Here is a 21,148-nt window from a genome sequence, read left to right on the forward strand (position 1 = left end):
CCTAACATAACAATCACTACAAATACTACTTAGCGATGTCTATTAGTATTACTGAAATCTGCCTCAAACAACAGAGAAAGTGAATTTTGACAGAAAAAACAAAGAAACAAACTTAATACCTCTTTAAACTCACTGTACTCTTCTTCTGGCATGATCTTCTCCATAGAATATCGTGCTCGAACACGCAAAGATCCTGGCTCAATACCCTTCAGTGGTATATGGGAACTGAGTTGAAACCACTCATCTGTTGCATGTCCTTTCTGTAATCGGCTTAATTGGCAACGCATAAACACTTTAGGGGAAAAAGTATTAAGTAGATTATATCCAGCAAAACAGTGCTAGCATTGAATAAAAAAAAGTTTGTTTTCAGCACGTCATCTTGTTTCAGCAAGAGTATTGAAAAAAATTAACAAAATTAGTGCCATCAAATACATTGACAGATTATCCCTTAGATGCTTTAACAGATTCCTGAAAACTGAAGCTGAAATACAATGTATGCTGTAAATAATGTATGCACACAGATGCTAACAAAGTTTTCTTTTTAACACCCAAATAGGCGGAAAAGCCCCTCTCCCCCACTGCTACCTAGCAAACCAAGGCAGCAATCAGAAAATTAAAACAGGTAAAGTGATTAAAATTCATTGTCCTCTTTTGAAGCCTTGGGCTCGTACCTCCATCAGGTCTGCTCTTGAACCACTTTGTTACTATTTATAGTATTTATTATTAGCATTACTACATCTTTCCTAAATGCTGCCAGATGTATTTCTTAATACTTCAGAACTCCCAGGTTAAGGCTGTAACAGTTTATGTAAAACATATAAAAAAGCACCCCCAGACAGCTTAAGCCCAAATAATTACAAAAGTCAACCAAGAATGACAAAATCATTAAATTCACTTTTTGTGGTGTTGGTACCTTAAAATTATTAAACAATGACCTGCACCAATTTATTCAACCATGACTGAAAGTCTGGTCTGACAGCTGACTATTAAGCTGCAGCAGTCAGACCACCAATCATTCCAAAATAAGCACATGCCCTCCTGAACTGAGTTACTTCCAACAGAAAGGGCCCAAATGCTTGCATAGACACAGTTCTACCTATGATATACCCACAAAGTTCCAAGAGGAGATACACAGTTTCAGTTTTGCATTTAGCCTGTCAGACTGTCTGGAACTTCCAAGAACACTCTTTCTGCAGCTCTCAACAAAATCTACTTTTAAGCAAGTCCCTCACATTTAAACAAAACAACCCTGAAAACGAACAAAAAAAATACCACACCCCAAAACAAAACACAATCAAAACCACCATCACACACTTGTTTTTCACTTTTCTACAAAGACTATGAACGGTTCTAGTAGACTTCCCACTGCCCCAATATGTTGGAACGGGTTTGCATAATCAGATAATAGAACAGAATAACATCACATTTCTAATAGACACTTCATATTTCATATTCTTTGGAGTTGATGAACTGATAAGGTAACACATTCAAGTCAGTAAAGTAGTGGGTAAACCAATTCATAATCATCTGCTACTCATCACAAGTGTGAATTGGACTGGTTTTAGACCAGATAATAAATTTACTTTCCCAAAATATTTCTTCTGACCAAAGTTCTCGTGTCCTCAACTGAGCAACATGCTTCCTTCTTGTTTTGCTTGCACATAATAAGGCATATATCCCACTGAGAAGAATAGTGAGATATACAATTCATAACAATCTGATTATTTTTTTTTGTGGTTATATAGTAGCATTTCCTAGCGATAATATAAATACTATCATCTTGCTTTGATCTTAAAAGATCAAACCAGAAATATCAATATATGGACTGCAGAATACTTGTTATAATTTATATTCAAAGACTTCAGAGAAACGCTTTCTGCTACTTAGCAATGTATATTGAACTATTAGGCTTTGTTCAATAAAAGACTGACATTAGTTGAGAGTTTAAGGATGTTTACACTTTGCAGTCTAGCACATTATGACAAAAACAAAAAGAAAAAAAATCAGGCAACATGTGAGGACTACAGAGATGCTGCTTGCCATTGTAGGGAGGAAATTCGTGCTGCCAAAGCTCAATTAGAATTGAAGCTGGCCAATACCATGAAGGACAATAAAAAAGGCTTTTTAAAATATATTAATCGCAAAAGGCAAGCTAGAAATAACATTAACCCATTAATTAATGAGCATGGTCACCTTATTAACAGGGACATAGACAAAGCTGGGACGTTTAATGCTTTCTTCGCCTCAGTGTTCAACACCGATGATGGACTTTTGGGCCCCCATAACCCTGGGCTGGAAACCTGTGGCTGCAAGAACGATAAACTCCCAATCAATCAATCCAGAACTTGTATGGGATCTGCTATTCCAGCTAGATCCCTACAAGTCAATGGAGCCTGATGGGATTCATCCTAGGGTGCTTAAAGAGCTTGCTGACATCCTAGCGAGACCTCTCTCTGTGATTTTTCAACGTTCTTGGAAATTTGGAGAGGTCCTGGAAGACTGGAAGCTGGCAAATGTTGTCCCAATCTACAAGAAGGGCAACATGGATGACCCTGGCAACTACAGGCTTGTCAGCCTCACTTTTGTGCCTGGCAAAATCATGGAGAAGATTGTTCTGGGAGTTATTGAAAAACATCTGAACGACAACACACTCATTGGTCTCAGCCAGCACGGGTTTATGAGGGAAAGTCTTGTTTAACAAACTTAATTTCATTCTATGACAAGGTTACCCACTGAGTTGACCAAGGGAAGCCTGTTGATGTGATCTTTTCAGATTTCAGCAAAGCCTTGGATATTGTCTCTTACAATATTCTCCTGGACAAGATGTCCAGCATACAGTTGGGTAAACACACAGTGCAATGGTTGAGCAATTGGCTGACGGGTCGGGCTCAAAGGATTCTAGTAAATGGGATTACTTAGCAAGTTTGCCGATGGCACAAAATTGGAGGGAGCTGTTGACATTTTCGTGGGCAGAGAGGCCCTGCAGAGGAATCTGAACAAATTGGAGAACTGGGCAATCACCAACCACATGAAGTTCAACAAGAGCAAGTGCTAGATTTTGCACCTGGGGCACAGCCACCCTTGCTGTACATACAGACTGGGGAATGAGATGCTGGAAAGCAGCTCCACAGAGAAGGATCCCTGGATACTTGGGGTCAAGCAGCAGAGCTTGGCCTGTGTCAGGGACCATATTTCAAGTTGTCTCAAAGTTTGCTTGCTCCCTCCTCTGCCACAAGCGATGACATCACCCTCCGGGACCCCTCCCAGTGACAAGCTGTGGGAGCCTGCGAACCTGCCCAGTGACGAGAACTTTGCCTGGCTACAGGGGGTCAGGTCCACAGGGACCCTGCCTGGTGACAGGCAATGAGAAGCTTGCCTGGCCAAGGACAAATCACCTGTTCCTGCCAAAGCATGTGTGGTGTGGCAGGGGACTGGCGCACTGCGACCGAGAGGGGGGGGCTGTGTAAAAAGGCACAAACCAAACATTATAAAAAGACCGTGTGACAAGTGCACGCACCCCAGAGACTCCACCACCAACCGAAACCACATGCACACTGACCAGGGATGTCAGGGGCGGCACTTCATGAGGGACAGACAAGATTCATCCCTGGGATGTGCCGCCCCACCTACCAGAGAAGCCAATTGGACCCTGGGTCCATGGTGGTAACTTTCCTCTCGCTAGCCTGTCCCAAATGCTGAACAAGTTTCCTACTTTCCTAATCTTCTCTTTTCCCAACTGTCCTATCGCTACTTTCTCTACTAACATTCAATAAAGTTCCCAAGTTAAATGCTCGGGGCTTCAGCTCAGGGTTTCCTGGACCGGACCCCAACAGGGGCCCAAAACTGACCCCAGGATTCAAGGTGGGGCCTCACCAGTGCCGAGTACAGTAATACAATCACTTCTCTAGTCCTGCTGGCCACACTATTCCTCATATAAGTCAGGATGCTGGTGGCATTTTTTGGCCACCAAGCCTGACAGTATTCAAGAAGAGACGGGACAACACCCTCAGACACATGGTGTGAACTGTGGGGTTGTCATATGCAGGGTCAGGAGTTGGACTCTATGATCCTTGTGTGTCCCTTCCAACTGAGGATATTCTATGATTCTATTAGTAGCTGATCCCTTCTCTGCAAGCACAGTTAAGAACGATATACAACCATCTTGATTCAAGAATATTTTATGTGATGCACAAAAAAAAAAGACTGAGGTTCCTTAATGGTTTATTTGCAAATAAAGCTTAGGAATTAATATTTAGTAACAAGTTTATATTTTGATGATTAAAAACTATAACCTAAAAATCAAACTTAAAAGTGCTTCAAACTCACATTTTCCTCAGAATTAAAATGAACTTAAGTTTACAGTGAAGCCTTTGTTGAACCCCACCAGATCCAACCAAAAGCATCTTCTCTCTCATAAAAAAATGCACCCTAAAAATGTTTGCAGTTACTGATTCAGAATAAAAGCCTATCTAAATGTTGACAAAGAAAAAATTGCTCAATACATGGACATAATAAAGCCTGGCTTTCCCACCCACAGCTCCATGACATGTTAGCACAATCCATTTACAAAGCAGCAAGGAGCTCTTTATGACTGAAACAAGCTCGAGAAACAGGACCATGTGAACTTCATGAGGTTCAACAAGGCCAAGTACAAGGTCCTGCCCCTGGATCAGGGCATCACCCAGTATCAATACAGACTGGGGGATGAAGGGATTGAGAACAGCCCTGCAGAGGACTTGGGGGTACTGGTGGATGAAAAATTGGACATGAGCCAACAATGTGCACTTCCAGCCCAGAAGGCCATTTTAATCTCAGGCTGCATCAAGAGAAGTGTGGCCAGCAGGTCAAGGGAGATGATTCTGCCCCTCTACTCCTTGGCGAGACCCCACCTGGAGCCCTGGATCCAGCTCTGGAGTCCTCAGTACAGGAAAGACATGGACCTTTTGGAGAAATTCCAGAGGAGGCCACAAAAATGATCAGAGAGATGCAATACCTCTCCTATGAGGAAAGGCTGAGAGAATTGGGCTTGTTCAGCCTGAAGAAAAGAAAGTTCTGGGGAGACTTTGTTGGGGACCTTTCAGTACTTAAAAGGGGCCTATAAGAAAGATAGGGACAGACTTTTTAGCAGGTCCTGTTATGATAGGACAAGGGATAATGGTTTTAAATTAAAAGAGGGGAGATTCAGGCCAGACATGAAGAAGTATTTTTTTTATGAGGGTGGTAAACTATTGGCCCAGGTTGTCTAGAGAGGTGGCAGATGCCCCTTCCCTGGAAACATTCAAGACCAGGCTGGATGGGGTTCTGAGTTCTAGCTGAAGATGTCCCAGCTCATTGCAGGGGGGCAGACTAGATGACCTTTAAAGACCCCTTCCAACCCAAACTATTCTATGAACCTTTTACACTTCGTTCTTCAAAAAAGGGGCTGTGAACATCTTTTTGTACCTAGTGTTGGCAGACAGTATGTTGTCACTATCATTAACAAGTGCCTGATAGGCTTCATAGTTTCTCTCCCTTGTGCAATGTCCACCCATGTCTACATGAGAGTGTTTACTACATACTTTGCATTTCATGTCTTTAGCGCATATTTCACAGAGAGTATGGGAGGGAAGGAACCAAGTTTATAAATCTGCCACAGTAGGCTTATTTCCCAGTGCCACAGAAGCAATAAATGTGTAGCACAGTGACAGCTTTTCCCTCCCGCTGCATATTCTCAAATGACAACTTCAAAAACAAGTTGTGGTACTACTGCAAATACAAATTGCCTGAAAGGAGAGACAGAGGTAATGTGCGTTTGCAGCCCTGAAAGCCAATCACATCTTGGGCTGCATTAAAAAAAGTGTACCTAGCAGGTTGAGGAAGGTGATTCTCCCCCTCTGCTCTGGTGAGACCCCACCTGGAGTACTGAGTCCAGCTCTGGGGCCCTCAGCATAAGACAGACATGGACCAGCTTGAGCAGGTCCAGAGGAGGGCCACAAAGATGATCAGAGCACTGGAGTACCCCCCCCCCCCCCCCCCCCCCATGAGGACAGGCTGAGAAACTTGGGGATGTTTATTCTAGAGGAGAGGAGAGGAGGAGGGGAGGGGGAGGGAGAGGAAAAGAGAAGAGGAGAAAAGAGAAGGCAAGGCTCTGGAGAGACCTTATAGCAGCCTTCCAGTACTGAAAGGGGGCCTACAGGAAAGTTGGGGAAGGACTCTGTAGCAGGGAATATAGTGATAGGACAAAGGGTAATGGTTTTAAATGGAAAGAGGGTACATTTAGATCAGATATTAGGAAGAAATTATTTACTGTGATGGTGGTGAGACACTGGAAAAGGTTGCCCACAAGTTGTGGATGCCCCCTCCTGTTCAGGGACAGGATGGATGGGGCTTTGAGCAACTTGGTCAAATGGAAGGTGTTCCTGCCCATGACAGAGGGTTTGGAACTAGGTGATCTTTAAGGTCCCTTCCAACCCAAACCATTCTATGATTTTGCTCTACAGACTTGACTGCATGAGGTGACTGCCTCTACTATAAAAGTGTTTTCTATTTCAATGTGAATCTGAAATTAACCAACTATCCTGGTGCAAAACCAAACCAGAACTTCTGCTCCAGCTGAACCCTACATGAAACTGCCCTGAAAGATGTTCAAATTTGAACATCTCAGTTTTCAGTAGCAATACATGAAATCTAACTATATTCCAGAGGTTTTTTTTTCCAAGCCATAATTATATATTCATTTGAATAAATTATTAACAATCTGTTAGAGAAACAAAGAAAATAAGTAGAATTAATGCTAAAGTGTTTAGTACAATTGCTGAATATTTTAAATACTTTTAAAAGCAAAAATATAAAAATAATAATGGAATGAATACTCATAACAGGCAAATTTCAAAGTGAAAGACTTGAGAACTAAATAAATATTTTTAAATGCCTATATTGTGTCTGGCTGGGATGGAGTTAACCTTCCTCATAGCAGCCCTCATAGTGCAGTGCTCTGTATTTGTAGCTAGAACATTTAATAACAAACCAGTTTTGGCTACTGCTTAGCAGTACTCACACAGCATTAAGGCTGTCTCCCCAACTCCCCCAGCCAAAAGCCAGCAGGCTGGGGGTGGGCAAGAGGTTGGGAGGGGACATAGCCAGGACAGCTGACCCAAACTGACCAAAGAGATATCAATATTGTATGATATCATGTTCAGCAATAAAAGTTAAAAAAAGAAGGAGAAAGGGGGGTATTAGTTCTTAAGGCACTTGCCTTCCAAAGCAACTGTTATGTGTACTGAGGCCCTACTTCCCAGGAAATGGCTGGACATCACTTCCTGACAGGAAGTAGAGAATCTTTTTGTTTTCCTTTGCTTCCATGTGTAGCCTTTGCTTTTCTTGATTAATACACCATTGTTCTCAACCCATGACTTTTTCATTTTATTTTGTCCCACTGAGGAAGGGGAATAAGAGAGGGTTTTGGTGGGTACCTGGCAGCCAGCCAAGGTCAACCCACCACAAACACTGAAAAACAGCCCTCATACTAATATCATTTTGGTATTTAGTTTTCTGTGTTATGATGGAAAAAAAAGCAGTGAAACCAATACCAGGTAAAACAAGCAAAAAAGTTGAATTAATGGGTTGGCTGGGAAGATGAGCCTCACATTTCTCCCACTTCAGAGCAATCCACATTTAACAACTGTGGCTACAAAGGAGAAATGTTCACAAAGGTAACCACAGACCAACTTTCTTGCTTTTGGAGAGGCTAAAGGTTTAAGCAACACAGCATGCAGGCAAGTTGGATAAGGTCTCTTTTAGCTCAGTTTCCCCCCCCTCCATATACTTCAAATATTTAACAGGGATGGAGATGTAGGACTGTTAATTCAAATTGATACAGTCTAATCCTTATCCCAAAATGAAAGGACTGTTAGGTTATGCTCCATCTATAACCTTCTACCAGCTATACATCTAAAGGTAGCACAATCTCTTTAATCTGAACCGAGAGAAGGAAATGACAAAAACACTTTAAAAGAAGTTACCGAAGTATTCCATTCATGAATTATCTTTTGAAAAGTTCTTTTACTAACCGAAGCTTTGGCCCAGATAAAGAATTTTCTAGCTCAAATTAATAGAACTGTGCAAGAACGAGGTCACAACTGCAATTAGAAAATCCTTCTGTCTGTCAAATACATCTTTTTTCCTTCTGCTATGCAGAAACTTTTCTGGTTTCTTTTTCGAAAAAGGGCAAGAGTTTTGAAACTGAAATAGGTTCTGCAAGAGCATTCAGTCTTAGAAGTAATCCTTCTACTTTGGTCAAGGTTTCCCTACAAATATCTTCTCTGAGAGGAAAAAGAGAGAAAGAAATCAACACTGAGGCAAACATAACAGGCCAGTAACACAATACATGCAAATGAACAGCAACAGCAACATATTATAAATACTGTGCCAGACTTTGGGACAGGTCTGAACACAACAGAAAAGTACTTGGAACAAATCTTGGGGGGGTGGGGTGAGTGGTGGTATCTGCACTGCAGGCAACAGAGAGGAGGGGAAGAACAGAACTGAGGCAAATTTTGTTCTACAGACTGTCAAATTGGATTTTTATTTATTTATTTTTAAGTGAGTAAACTACTACCTTTCCTCCCTCTTTCTCCCTGGAAGCAACAAAAAAACTGAAAAGGACAAAAGAAATTCCACACAGTTGGGCTTAAAACAGATTAAAGAAATTAACTTAGTGGAACTTAACATTTTACGGAGCAGATTAATTCTGACAGCTTCTCTTTCCTCTCTTTTTTTTTTTTTTTTGTAAACATGATCACAGTATAACATAATAGCTATACTTGAAAAGAGCTAGAAAAGCCATCAGATACATAGAATTGGATTACTGTACATTTTACTACTAAAAAAATGCTGGTTCTTATTGTAAAAACATTAATGTAGAGTCAGTAACAGACACCCAAAACATACCAATGCACCTGGTATAGTAATCACAGAATACACTTAATTCTCTTGTGACAGTATTTGACAAGAGCAACGAAGATTGTATCCACTGTTGCAATATATATCCATCTTATACAGAAAAATACTTACATATATCTGGATCTTTACTTTTCTTTGTTTTGTTACTAAGACTTATCTCAAATCTATTAATATCAGATGAAAGATCACTAGGGGAAAAGACAGAAAGCCTCAATTAATGCTATGCTTGGCCAACATTTAAACTTACTCTAAAGTTATTTCAATCCTGAGTTCTCATGATCAGACAAAGGCAATTATATTAACAAACAAACTTAGATGCATACATAAAATTCCACCCACGCATTTGTGGCTGAAAGGTGGCTGCTATATAACCACGCATACATTATTTTTAAAAAGCACATGCAAAACAGTACAACGTAAAGAATCTTAAATGCAATGCAACGTTCAAGTGAAATTTGGTAATTCAGTAAGATTAAGACTTACTCAAAGACAAATTCTTCTGACCATACAGGGTTCTGCCCTTCCCTGATATGTGTTTTTGCTACCTGGACACTGTTCAGGTAGATGTTACAATACGGATTAGTAAAATGTTTTACTGGGAGCGTATGAGCTTCTTCTACATGCAAAATAAGACTGCTGACCTAAAGAAAATACACAAAATTTATTTATTTTATTAAAAAAGAATGGAATTCTCCTCCCCATGTGAAAGCTTACTGTTAAGGTATAAATATTAAATACAAAATATAATTTCCTAATAGAAAGAGCACAGAACAGGAATAACGGAACAAGATTTTAAGAAGCATCAGCGATAAATTAATAGTAACTCAAATAACTTGAACCTAAACCCCCAGCACCACAGTTTTAACTCATCTTAACTTTTAATTTTAAAACCATCACTACAAGACATTAAGATTTCCAAGTACTAATTTTTCTATGCATAGAAAATTCTACTGAAGTCAAAGACTTGTATCTTGAGTAAGAGCCATGGACAACTCCAAACACAAAGACATTTTTTTTCCTTTCCTAACAGATTAGGCTCAGTATGAGTCAGCAGTGTGCCCTGGCAGCCAAGAGGTCAAACCGCATCCTGGAGTGCATTAAACACACTATAACCAGCTGGTCAAAAGAGGTGATTATCCTGTTGTATTTAGCACTGATGCAGCCTCTCCTTGAGTATTGTGTGCAGTTCCAGACCCCAAAAATTAGGAAGAATATTAAGGTATTTGAATGTGCCCAGAGAACGGCAACAAAGCTGGTGAAAGTGCTAGAAGGTATGTCCTATGAGGAGCGGCTAAGGACTTTGGGTTTGTCTAGTTTAGAGAGAAGGAGGCTGAGGGGCAACCTCATTGCTCTCTACAGCTTCCTGAGGAGGGGAAGTGGAAAGGGAGGTGCTGATCTCTTCTCCCTGGTATCCAGTGACAGGACACATGGGAATATCTCAAATCTGTGTCAGGAGAGGTTCACACTTGATGCTACAAAACATTTATTTACTATGAGGGTAGCCAAACCCCGGAACAGGCTTCCTAGAGAGGTGGCCAATTCCCCATGCCTGTTGGTGTTTAAGAGGCATTTGGACAATGCTCTTAATAACATGCTTTAACTTTTGGTCAGTCCTGAAGCGGTTCAGCAGTTGGACTAGATGATCACTGAAGGCCACTTTCCACTGAAATATTCTATTCTGTTCTAAACCATAGCAGATTACATAAAATTTCCTTGTTTGACACACTGTTATCTCCCCTGTTAACAAAGAAGATATTAGTCTGTACTATAGTTTTTGAAAATAACAGCACTCGGAAACTCAATTTCCAGAAAATGAGAAGTGAACTCTCTGAAATAATTTACATTAAATATATTTTAAATAATCTACTATTTTACAAACTTCTGAATTGTATGCAATTCATAGCTTAAATATCTACTGATATCAACTGAAGTCAACTTAAATAAATACAGGAAATATCATACCTGACCATGTCAAATTTCCATTTAAATCCAAATATCCAGTACGAAAAGTTTAAAAGGACAGTTCAAGAAACCTTGAAACTTATATTATTTCTTTAAGACAGTCATGGAAGTATGATTTTTGATCTTTATACACTTTATCTACCTTGATCATTCATGCTTTTTATACTTTCCACCTCTCTAAATAGTCTGATATCTTCCCACACTTATTTACTTGGAAATTCTTTTACTCATTCCAGCTTATAATGAAAAGAATTTTCTCATTTCCTTTATGTATCCTAAATGAGAATACTATAAACAATAAATAGCATCTATTTTATATTCTATTCCTTCATGCAGTTTAACATTTTCTTTGCTTTTGGAAGTACAGAATTAGTTCAGATGATCACTGTAGACGCTTTGCTTTTGTGGCTCTCACTGTCTTCTGCCAGTTCATATAGCAATTATCTAATTAAGTTTGGTTCTTCAGAAGTATTCAATCATCTTTAATGTTGACCACAGAATAATTCTGCGTTTCATATAAAAAAAATTATTCCTTTTTCCATAGACTGACAAAACAGCTATTTCCAACATTCATAACATTCAAAGATACATGCAGGATTTACTGTTGTTGAAAGGAGAGTTCTGAAATGTATCATCATCATTTTGCAACAAGGAGACCACCTTTCCCCCCCCCCATATCTATATAGCTTCACCTGACGTAGACGTTTATTTGATGTCCCTGGACTGTTTTTTCTTAAACTGCAAAACATCTGCAGAGCCTTCATCCAGTCCTAAGAGAGAAAGGTACAAAACAGTGTAATAAAAAGTCAGATTCAGCTTCTTGCAGTAGAACAGACATGTCTTAAAAAAAAATAAATAAAACAACACACTGAAGTATCTGAAGTTGTTTCTTTAGCTTAAGAACCACCAACTTGTATACAATTCAAAGTATGAAAATCTGAATAGTAAAACCAAACTTATAAGTTTCTCAGTTAAACTAAATAAGCATTTACAAATCTGAAAGTTTCTATTTTAGAAAAGATGGTATATAAAATGAAGCAAGATTTGGTTGCTTCTGAGAAAATAACAGTCAACAAGTCAAACTGCTCTGATCATTCTCTCCTCTATTTTTATATTGCAGTTGTATTTTACTCTATATACTTCAAACAAAAAATAAAGCAGCATTAACAGAAAAAAAACACTGAAAAGTATAACCTAGACCCACATTCTCTCTGCTCACAAATACATAAAGCAGAGTAGATACTATGGAAGATATGCTATAGCTTCATTCACATGTTTTCACATCCCACACCCACAAATTTTGTACGCTCTTATGAAGCATAAAATTTAGGGTTTGACTTAACATTCATAAGGGCATAGGCTCAAAGATCTGCTACCTACTCTCAAAGTACAATTGAATAATACCATTAAAGAAAAAAAATATTTTCAGTCTTACCCTTTACATTACCTTCCACATTTTTAAAATACAGATACATTCTATATTGCAGCTATTCTTAGGTGAACCACTTTGGGAGTAAAGTTTTATCTTTCAAAACCTTCCATAAAAGGAAGAACTGTCAACTATGCTTCAGATTGTTATTAGTTTGCTTTCTTATTCAAATAAGGAAAAGCAAATAAAGAACCATAGAATCTACTAAATACTCTAAATTAATCTAAATATTTCCTAGATACAAAGTCATCTTTATTCCCCCTCCTAACAGGAAAACCTATCCCCTTAAATGCCAAAGTTTACAGCAGTTTAATGCCATAGTTTAGCCCCAGCTTCCCCAACAGCCAGTAACTAAAACCACTTGCTGCTCACTCACCCTTCCCCTTCCCCTGCCCCCAGTGCAATAGGGGAAGAATCATGAAACAAAAAGCAAAACTCATGGGTTGGAATAAGAACAGTTTAATGGAACAGCAAAAAAAAAAGGCAAGAAGATGAAGGAAAAAACAAACACACACCCACAAAAACAAACAAAAAACCCAAACAAAACCACAACAACAACAATGAAAGAATATATGAAGCTATGGGTACACAGTGCAATCTCTCATCACATAGCAATCCCAACACTGCAGTTCTCCTCCGAAGCAGCAATTGTGGATTCCCGACTGCAACCTGCGCCAAAACCTCCCCCTGTCCTGGACAGCAGTTCATGCCCAAAACACAATAGCAGCAAACTGCATGGTCCAGAGAGAACCAAGAACATCCTGAACTGCCCCGCTCCTCTGCAGTGAGAAAGAGAGACTGCCCCATTGGTCAGCCCCCCTTTTATAACTGAGCATGACCTTATATGGTATCAAATACCCCTTTGGCTAGTTTTGGGTCGGTTATCCAGGCTGTGTCATCCCCCTATCTCAGCCGACCCAGCACAAGCAGCAAGTATGACCAATGCACCATAGCATGCACAATGAAACTAGCATATGAGGCTACACTCTACATTACACTGGCTTAATGGTTTGTACAAACCTCAGACAACATGCAATCCATTGGACAGCAGCTTTGATATTTACCACATGATATGAAATCCATCAAGTTTTCCTTAGTATACCAACAAAATTATTCTTCTGTGAAATGTTACAAGGTACAGACAGCTGTAACTTCTGAGAATAGAACTATCAGTAAAATATCTGACTTACCTGAACCAGAATCATTTTATAAAAGAAATCCCAGTATTGTGTATAAACGTAGTAAACATTGTTAAAGAAATGTAAACTAAAAGGAGATTATACCAAATGTTCAGAAAACAGGACAGGATATTCTGTCTGTCCTGACAAGATATTCTGCCTATTACACATTCTTAAATAAAATCAAAAGCATAGCTTAACTTCTGACACAACAGGTATATTTCAGAGCTCTGGAATACCAAAACAACTTCATGAATATGAACATTGTCGCATCTTTCATATGCTCTCAAGTTGGTGAGATTTAAAGAATTAGACTCCATTCCTACAATCCTTAATAAGCAAACATTAACTGCTAGAGAGCTAATAACTAAATTATACCAATGTAAAACAACCAAACAACAAAAAAAACACAACCAAACTTATTTTTTGCACAAGATCAGGGCCTAAGACTATAAGCAACGACCAGTTTATGGACAGAACAAATAACTGTAAAAGGCTCATTAGATTTTGATTGGTGGGCATACCTACATTAGCATTTTATTAGGTTGGTGCAACAGGAATTGCACTTCTTTCATTGTTGAAATTTGCTATTTGATACTGGAATACATTCTTAAATAAATATGGTTATGTTATACATCTTTTGAATGTGCTTTTCTCACTTTATGTTTTTTTTGCTACTAACTTATTACTTGCTGCTTATTTTATATTTTAAACTATGGAAATTATGTTACACAAAAGGTAAATTTGAGCGATTTTCTTAGTCAAGTTCAAAATGGGTTGTAAAGCAGTAAACTCGTAACATCAACAACACTTTGGTCCAGGAACTGCTAATCAATATACAGCGTAGTGGTAGTTCTAGAATTGTCACAAAGGAGACAAGAGCCTTGAAGATGAGGAGCATAGTGGCCAGCCATCGGAAGCTGACAACGACCAATTAAGAGCAATCATCGAAGCTGATCCTCTTACAACTCCACCAGAAGTTGCCAAAGAACTCAGCATCAACCATTCTACAGTTGTTCCACATTTGAAGCAAACTGAAATGAGAAAAATCTCAAGAAGTGGGTACCTCATAAGCTGACCAAAAATAAAAAAAAAAAAAAATCGTCATTTTGAAGCATTGTCTTATTCTACGTAACAACAATGAACCATTTCTCAATCGGATTGTGACATGCGATGAAAAGTGGATTTTATACGATAACCGGCAACAACCAGCTCAGTGGTTGAACTGAGAAGAACCTCCAAAGCACTTCCCAAAGCCAAGCTTGCACCAAAAAAGGTCATGGTCACTGTTTGGTGGTCTGATGCTGGTCTGATCCACTACAGCTTTCTGAATCCCAGCAAAAACATTCCATCTGAGAATGCAGTTGGCATTGGTCAACAGAAAAGGGCCAATTCTTCTCCACGACAACGCCTGACCATATGTCACACAACCAATGCTTCAAAAGTTGAACAAATTGGGCTACGAAGTTTTGCTTCACCTGACCTCTCGCTAACCAACTACCACTTCTTCAAGCATCTTGACAACTTTTTGCAGGGAAAACACTTCCACAACAAGCAGGATGCAGAAAAATTTTTCCAAGAGTTCATTGAATCCCAAAGCACGGATTTTTAAGCTACAGGAATAAACAAATTTATTTCTCTTTGGCAAAAATGTGTTGATTGTAATGGTTCCTATTTTGATTAATAAAGATGTGTTTGAGCCTAGTGAAATAAATAACTTACGCTTTTTCTATGGATAAAAAACATGTAATCCAATTCCTTGTATTCCTTAAACACGTGTTCATTAGAGCATAAGCAAAGCAGCGCCGGGTGCGCGGGGGATTCACTCCGCCCAACACGCACACCTCTAAACAATAAGAAGTGTGCTTAAATACAGTAAGGTATTACATATTCATAATGACCCCAGGAACGCCTATACATATTCATAACCTTTCCCCGCTTCTGATTAAAATGAGTCTCAGATAACCATTTCCATAGACCCTCCCCTGTTGCGCCTGCGCAGTGCCACTTGGTGAATTTGAGGAGGGGTCTTTGGGGGTCTTTGGATGAAGGCTCCTTCAGCTTCATCACAGTGAACTTTTTACCTTTGGCTCATTATGTTGAATTGACTGGGACCCAAGCTGCCAAGTTGAATGAAACTAGACTGGCGCGCCCTTTTGCTGTAAATCTTCATTATCTTGTCTCCTCAAGTTTACAGCTAGGTGCAGTAAAACTTCTTATCTTGGCATTCGATGGGGTTCTGTTCTTCTTAACATAAAGCTCTAAACTAAGCATTTATTGTGTGACTAAGCCTTAAAGTGTTAGCTTGTTAGCAGGCACCCATTATAAGTTTAGTTAACCCTTAAAATGTTAGTTCCCTCTGTCAATATAACTTCATAAGCAAGTTTCATAACTTTTTACATAGAACTTAACCACCTTTTTCCAAGTTCAGAGCCCGTGCCTCATTTGGTTATATCTGTAAACATTAAACATCTTAGCACGAATCACAACTGCATTTTTCACACTAGTTATAATGACATAAAATTCACCGCCAAATACTGCAATTACTCTTCCGGCAACCTGATAGTTCATATCAGGAATGTGCTCTTGAAGCAAAACTCTCACTAACTATGCTCCGGTTCATTACATGGAAAAATGTTGGAGAGTAAACTATTTATTTTTTTGACTGAACTACTCCAAAAGATGTTCTCCCGAAACATCTAATGGAAACTAATGGAAGTTCAGTCCACGGGACCAGACTAGAACTTGTCCAAAGTAAAATCCCTAAAGTGCAGCTAATGTAGGTGCTGGATTCTCATCACCAACTATTTTCCTTAAAGATCTGCTACTAATGCATGGTAATATTTGCTAATGTAGACACAGCCACCATCTGTGGTATACTTGCTTTCTATTAGAGAAAAATTACATTATTAAACACTACAAAACAAAACATTACTTTTAAAATTATATTTACCAACAAAAGTTCTCACCTGTGCTTGTTCTGGAGTTTCTCCTGCAAAGTAAAAGATGTAATGCTCTTCATTGAAGTGCTGAACTACTATCTGAAAACAGTTTGGCCTTAAAAACAAGCAAAACAAAAATGTAGCATCATCACACTTGGAAACAGCAAAAACCTCAACAAGAAAAGTTTCTACATGCTTCAAAAGTGCATTTTGATTTGAGTTAATTATGTAGTTTCAGGAAAATTGCATCCCAGTTCAATTAATTTATTTCAGAATATTTAAGAAACTTGGAACAGTTTGTATTGAATATACATGCACACTGTCTTGCAGTTGTGGAAAAATACACCTGATAACATAAAAGACTGGTTAATGAGGACTACTCCCCACAAACATTTTAAATTATGCACAAGTTCAGCACTGATTCCAAACCAATTAATCATGCATTATGGATTTGTAGTTGTAGGAGTTCAGGAACTATATTAACGTGAGGAATTCTGTATCTGAATGTATTCCACAGCTCTCACAACCAATAAAACGTGCATTGGATCACATAATAATAACTGAATACGTGTGATATAAACTACTAAAGCTTTGAATGCAATTATAACATCTTTGTCATTTTATGTATCTACACTCATTTGTCAAGAAGTATCAAAAACATTTTGTACTATTACGTTACAAGCTAAAGTACACACTTGATTCATGGCCTTCCAAATGACGTTCAATGGAACTTAGTTCTCCCAAAATCAGGATTACACTTGCAAATGATGTTTTGGTCTCCCCCCATGCACTGCTTAGGGAAACACTAGCATGGCTTTTTGTGGCCATGCCCACAGGAGGACTGGGGAGGGGGGCAAGAAGTAGCCAGGTCAGGAGCTACTTAAATCATTGTCACCAAAAACATGTCAAGCTACAGTCGTCACTGTACTTCCAAGAAAAGTGGAAAGATAGTTTTGACTGCCTAATTATTAGGTTGGTGCAAAAGGAATTGTGATTTTTGCATTGTTGAAATTTGCTGTTTGATATTGGAATACATTCTTAAATAAATGTGGTTATGTCATACATCTTTTGAATGCGCTTTTCTCGCTTTATGGGTTTTTTTGCTACTAACTTATTACTTGCTGCTTATTTTATATTTTAGACTATGGAAATTATGTTAGACAAAAGGCAAATTCGAGCAAAGTTTATTGTGCTAGGCCAACTTGTTCGTTAGTGATGTATTGCCCATATCTTGTATATACCTCAAAACTGGTAATTATCTGTCCTGTTGCATGTAGAAGAATTAAAAGCCAGTGCCCTACCTGCCAAATAAACTGTCATGTACTCCATAGACTGAACACACACTAAGGTCTATTAATCCTTTAGGTTTTGTGGCTCGTTTTTCACTTTCAAAATAAATAAGCTGGGCATCATTTCCCTCCAATATAAAGTACAAGTTTTTCCATCTCTTTCCTTTACCTGTAAGGAAAACAAGTAATAAGTTACAATATTGTTTTAAAGAATATATAAATTTTGTAAATGAAGAAAAAAGAGGGCAGTAAGGTTTTTCTCAAAATACAAACAGAAGAACAATGTACAGTTAATCATGCTTAAGCAATAATATCATTATACATATTTTTTTGAAGCATTTAGCTAAAAATAGACCCTCTTCACAGATTCAGGTACAATTTTAGACGGTTCTCTCAATGTTTTCATTAATCTCAACAGGATTAAGCAAGTCCATATGACCTCTGTTCATATCAGCAGGAAGACTGTGTCTATACAGTTTGCAAATAATGTATGATGCTGTAAGTGATCTAACTTATTATGGTTATTTTAATTAAGAAATAGATTTCTCTTGACAAAAGGAAATTATTCCTAAACTTTAATCAACTAATCAGCATAACAGATTGCATCACAGTATCTTAAATCAGAATGACTGAAGAACAGAAATGGGAATACAATATATACAAACTTGGATCAGAACCATGCCCCAAATACACCTATATCCAAAAATTTTACCAGTTCCACGTGTTTCAGAAATAAATAAATAGATGGAGATTTAAATGTTAAGGTTTGTTGGAAGACACATTAGATACATGAGTAAAATGTGAATTTAGCCACTGGCTAAACCAAAAATAAATCACTCATTGTTTAATGTCCTCTGAATTACAACTGGTAAGGAACTTTCTGCAACTAGTTCATACATAAACCACAGTACCTTTTAGAAAAACATGTAGCCTTAATTTTCAACAAGCACTAGTACTCACTGTTTTGGAAAATTAACATCTAGTTATTATACTCTACTAGATGGAAGAGCAATTTGATTAAATTTCTGCTCTGTCTGCAGGTATATGCAACTCTCCACACCTACTCCTGCTTGCACATTCAAAGTACCCTTTTAGGTAAAGATTTTCACTTCATGTTCATTCTTGGATGACTTCTCACCCTACCATATCCCTCTACACCTTCTCGCATAATTAGCACTCTCAAGAAAAGAGATGCTTTCCTTCCTTTATTCTAGTTTTCATTTCATTTGAATGTGTCTTTTAAACTTGGATATATTTAAATGCTTATCTTCTTTCTCACTTTTGCTTGCTATCCAGATCACTATCTGGTACTTATTGTTTTAGCTACTGTCTATCATATGCAGAAAAATTATTTTTTTTTTTTATAATCAACTTTAATGGAAACAGAAAAACTAAAATCATGGTACTTAGAAAGTGACTAGCTTCCTCAGAACTTCAAAATCTTGCTCAACAGTAATTCTTCAGGGATATATTTAGATGAGTCAGGCAGCTTTTAATCCAATTATTATATGCTATGTTGAGTGTGTCAGCATTAGAAACTTTTATAAGTCTCAGCATACCTTGAACACCAGAATATACATTTTAAAATTATATTACCTGACTTGGAATAACAAAATTAAATGAGCTCTGGTCTCCGGTGAATGTACTGATTTACATTAATCTAGCTCTCTTTAACCCATGTGATCAGCTTAAATTTAAACAAGTTGCATATTAAATATGAATATATTTTATGAAAATGTATTTCATTTAATGAAACTGAATGTTACCTTTGATAAAAGGTGCTTCGTTTTTGTGCCATTTCCTGATTTTTTCGGCAAGAACTGCTAATCAACATCTTCATATTACATGTCATTTTATGTATTATGTCTTTCTATTTATATAGTTCTTAAGGAAAAAGAACGTTTCATACCCCTTACAGACTTTCTTCCACCTTTTGCTCACTTCAATTTTGCCTCCACTAGTACCAGTACTGCATAAAATATGCATCCATATCTGCATTTTTTAGAAAAAGATATTTAATTGAAGCAAACTAAACTCACTTTTTTTCAGAAGATATCCTTTTTTGACAATATTTTTATAAAAAGCATCCTTTGTTTTGCGACGAATTGTATTGTAGATTTCTTTTCCATCCACTGTATCATTAAGCACTTGTTCTTGATGCTAGTAAATAAGAAATCAACTTTTGTTAAAGCTCAGAAATCACCGTGAAACAACTGCACACTATGAATCTGCAAATGAAAAAGCTTTTCAAGGATCAGTCTCAGAATTCAAATTTCCTCAAGTTTGTCTCAACCACAGACAGACACAGAGGAATGGAGGGCAGCCTAGTTCCCCCCACAATGCAATATGGTATTAAGGCACAGCATTGGTTCAATCGGGGATCAGAGCTGGGGCCACAAGATGGAGCATTTACACCCCAGAGCACAGACAAAGCTTATCATATCTTCTGTTTACTACAAGTCAACCTTAGATAAGTGAATGCATATGAGGATAAAATGAAAGAAACTCACAAGTTCAAAACAAAAATTCAGGATGCTGTTTTAACTATCATGGATACCTCTGCTGTAATTCAGTTCCTATATTATAAATATTTGTAGATTAAGTCAATATCTTCAATAACAAGTGCTCAAAGACGAATTTTTACCTGCATTGTAACGGGATCTTTAAGGTAATATCCTTCAACAATCTGTTCTTTTCTATAATGTTCAATGATCTCAGCAATACTGTTCAAATAAGAAAAATAAGATTTAAAATGTTAAAAAATTAGTTTTTCCTCCATATAATAATTTGCTTTTCCATGCAATCACACTACATTTCCTCACAAATTTATAATAAAAAGCAAGTGTTAAAGAACATAATCTCATTTGCAGCAATTACAATTTACTACTACATTGTAGTCAAGAAAATTCACAGAACTGCACTCATAATGTACTAATTCTAAATTCCATAGAATATTTTCAATTAGTTACAGAAAATACATGTATTGTGTCTGGCTGGGATCGAGTTAACTTCCCTCACACCAGCTCTCATATTGCAGTACTCTGTAGCAAGAACATTTAATAACAAACCAGTTTTGGCTACTGCTTAGCAGTGCTCACACAGCATTAAGGCTGTCTCTCCAACCCTGCTCTTCAAAGGCCAGCAGGCCAAGGGTGGGCAAGAGGGGACATAGCCAGGACAGCTGACCCAAACTGACCAAAGAGATATTCCACACCATATAATGTCATACTCAGCAATAAAAGTCAAAAAAAGGGAGAAAGGGGGGCATTCATTATTAAGGAATTTGTCTTCCAAAGCAACCTCTATGCATACTGAGGCCTGTCCTGGTTTTGTTAAAAACAAGACCAGTTCTCTTTTAGTGATTTTTCTTTCAGCTAAGTTCTTCTAGGTGGCTGTACTTTTCTGAGT

At 38.0% G+C, this 21,148-nt stretch overlaps 1 protein-coding gene across 7 annotated transcripts in view; it reads right to left on the bottom strand.

Moving 5' to 3' along the window:
* LOC135577534 (ras GTPase-activating protein 1) overlaps window positions 1–21,148 on the bottom strand; it is a 103,885-nt gene that overhangs the window by 27,854 nt on the left and 54,883 nt on the right. For all 7 annotated transcript variants that reach the window (XR_010469312.1, XR_010469313.1, XM_065047666.1 and 4 more), the window contains exons 9-16: window positions 20,385–20,463; window positions 19,780–19,900; window positions 17,753–17,909; window positions 16,479–16,566; window positions 11,595–11,672; window positions 9,424–9,581; window positions 9,052–9,128; window positions 120–292 (exon numbers count right to left, since the gene is read on the bottom strand). Coding sequence is in view for 5 of the 7 variants with exons in the window: in XM_065047666.1 (XP_064903738.1) it covers window positions 120–292; window positions 9,052–9,128; window positions 9,424–9,581; window positions 11,595–11,672; window positions 16,479–16,566; window positions 17,753–17,909; window positions 19,780–19,900; window positions 20,385–20,463 (931 nt within the window). In the remaining 2 variants the exon portion in view is untranslated. The remainder of the gene's footprint in view (window positions 1–119; window positions 293–9,051; window positions 9,129–9,423; window positions 9,582–11,594; window positions 11,673–16,478; window positions 16,567–17,752; window positions 17,910–19,779; window positions 19,901–20,384; window positions 20,464–21,148) is intronic.

The sequence above is a fragment of the Columba livia genome (genome assembly GCF_036013475.1).
Source record: "Columba livia isolate bColLiv1 breed racing homer chromosome W unlocalized genomic scaffold, bColLiv1.pat.W.v2 SUPER_W_unloc_7, whole genome shotgun sequence".
NCBI classification, from domain to species: domain Eukaryota; kingdom Metazoa; phylum Chordata; class Aves; order Columbiformes; family Columbidae; genus Columba; species Columba livia.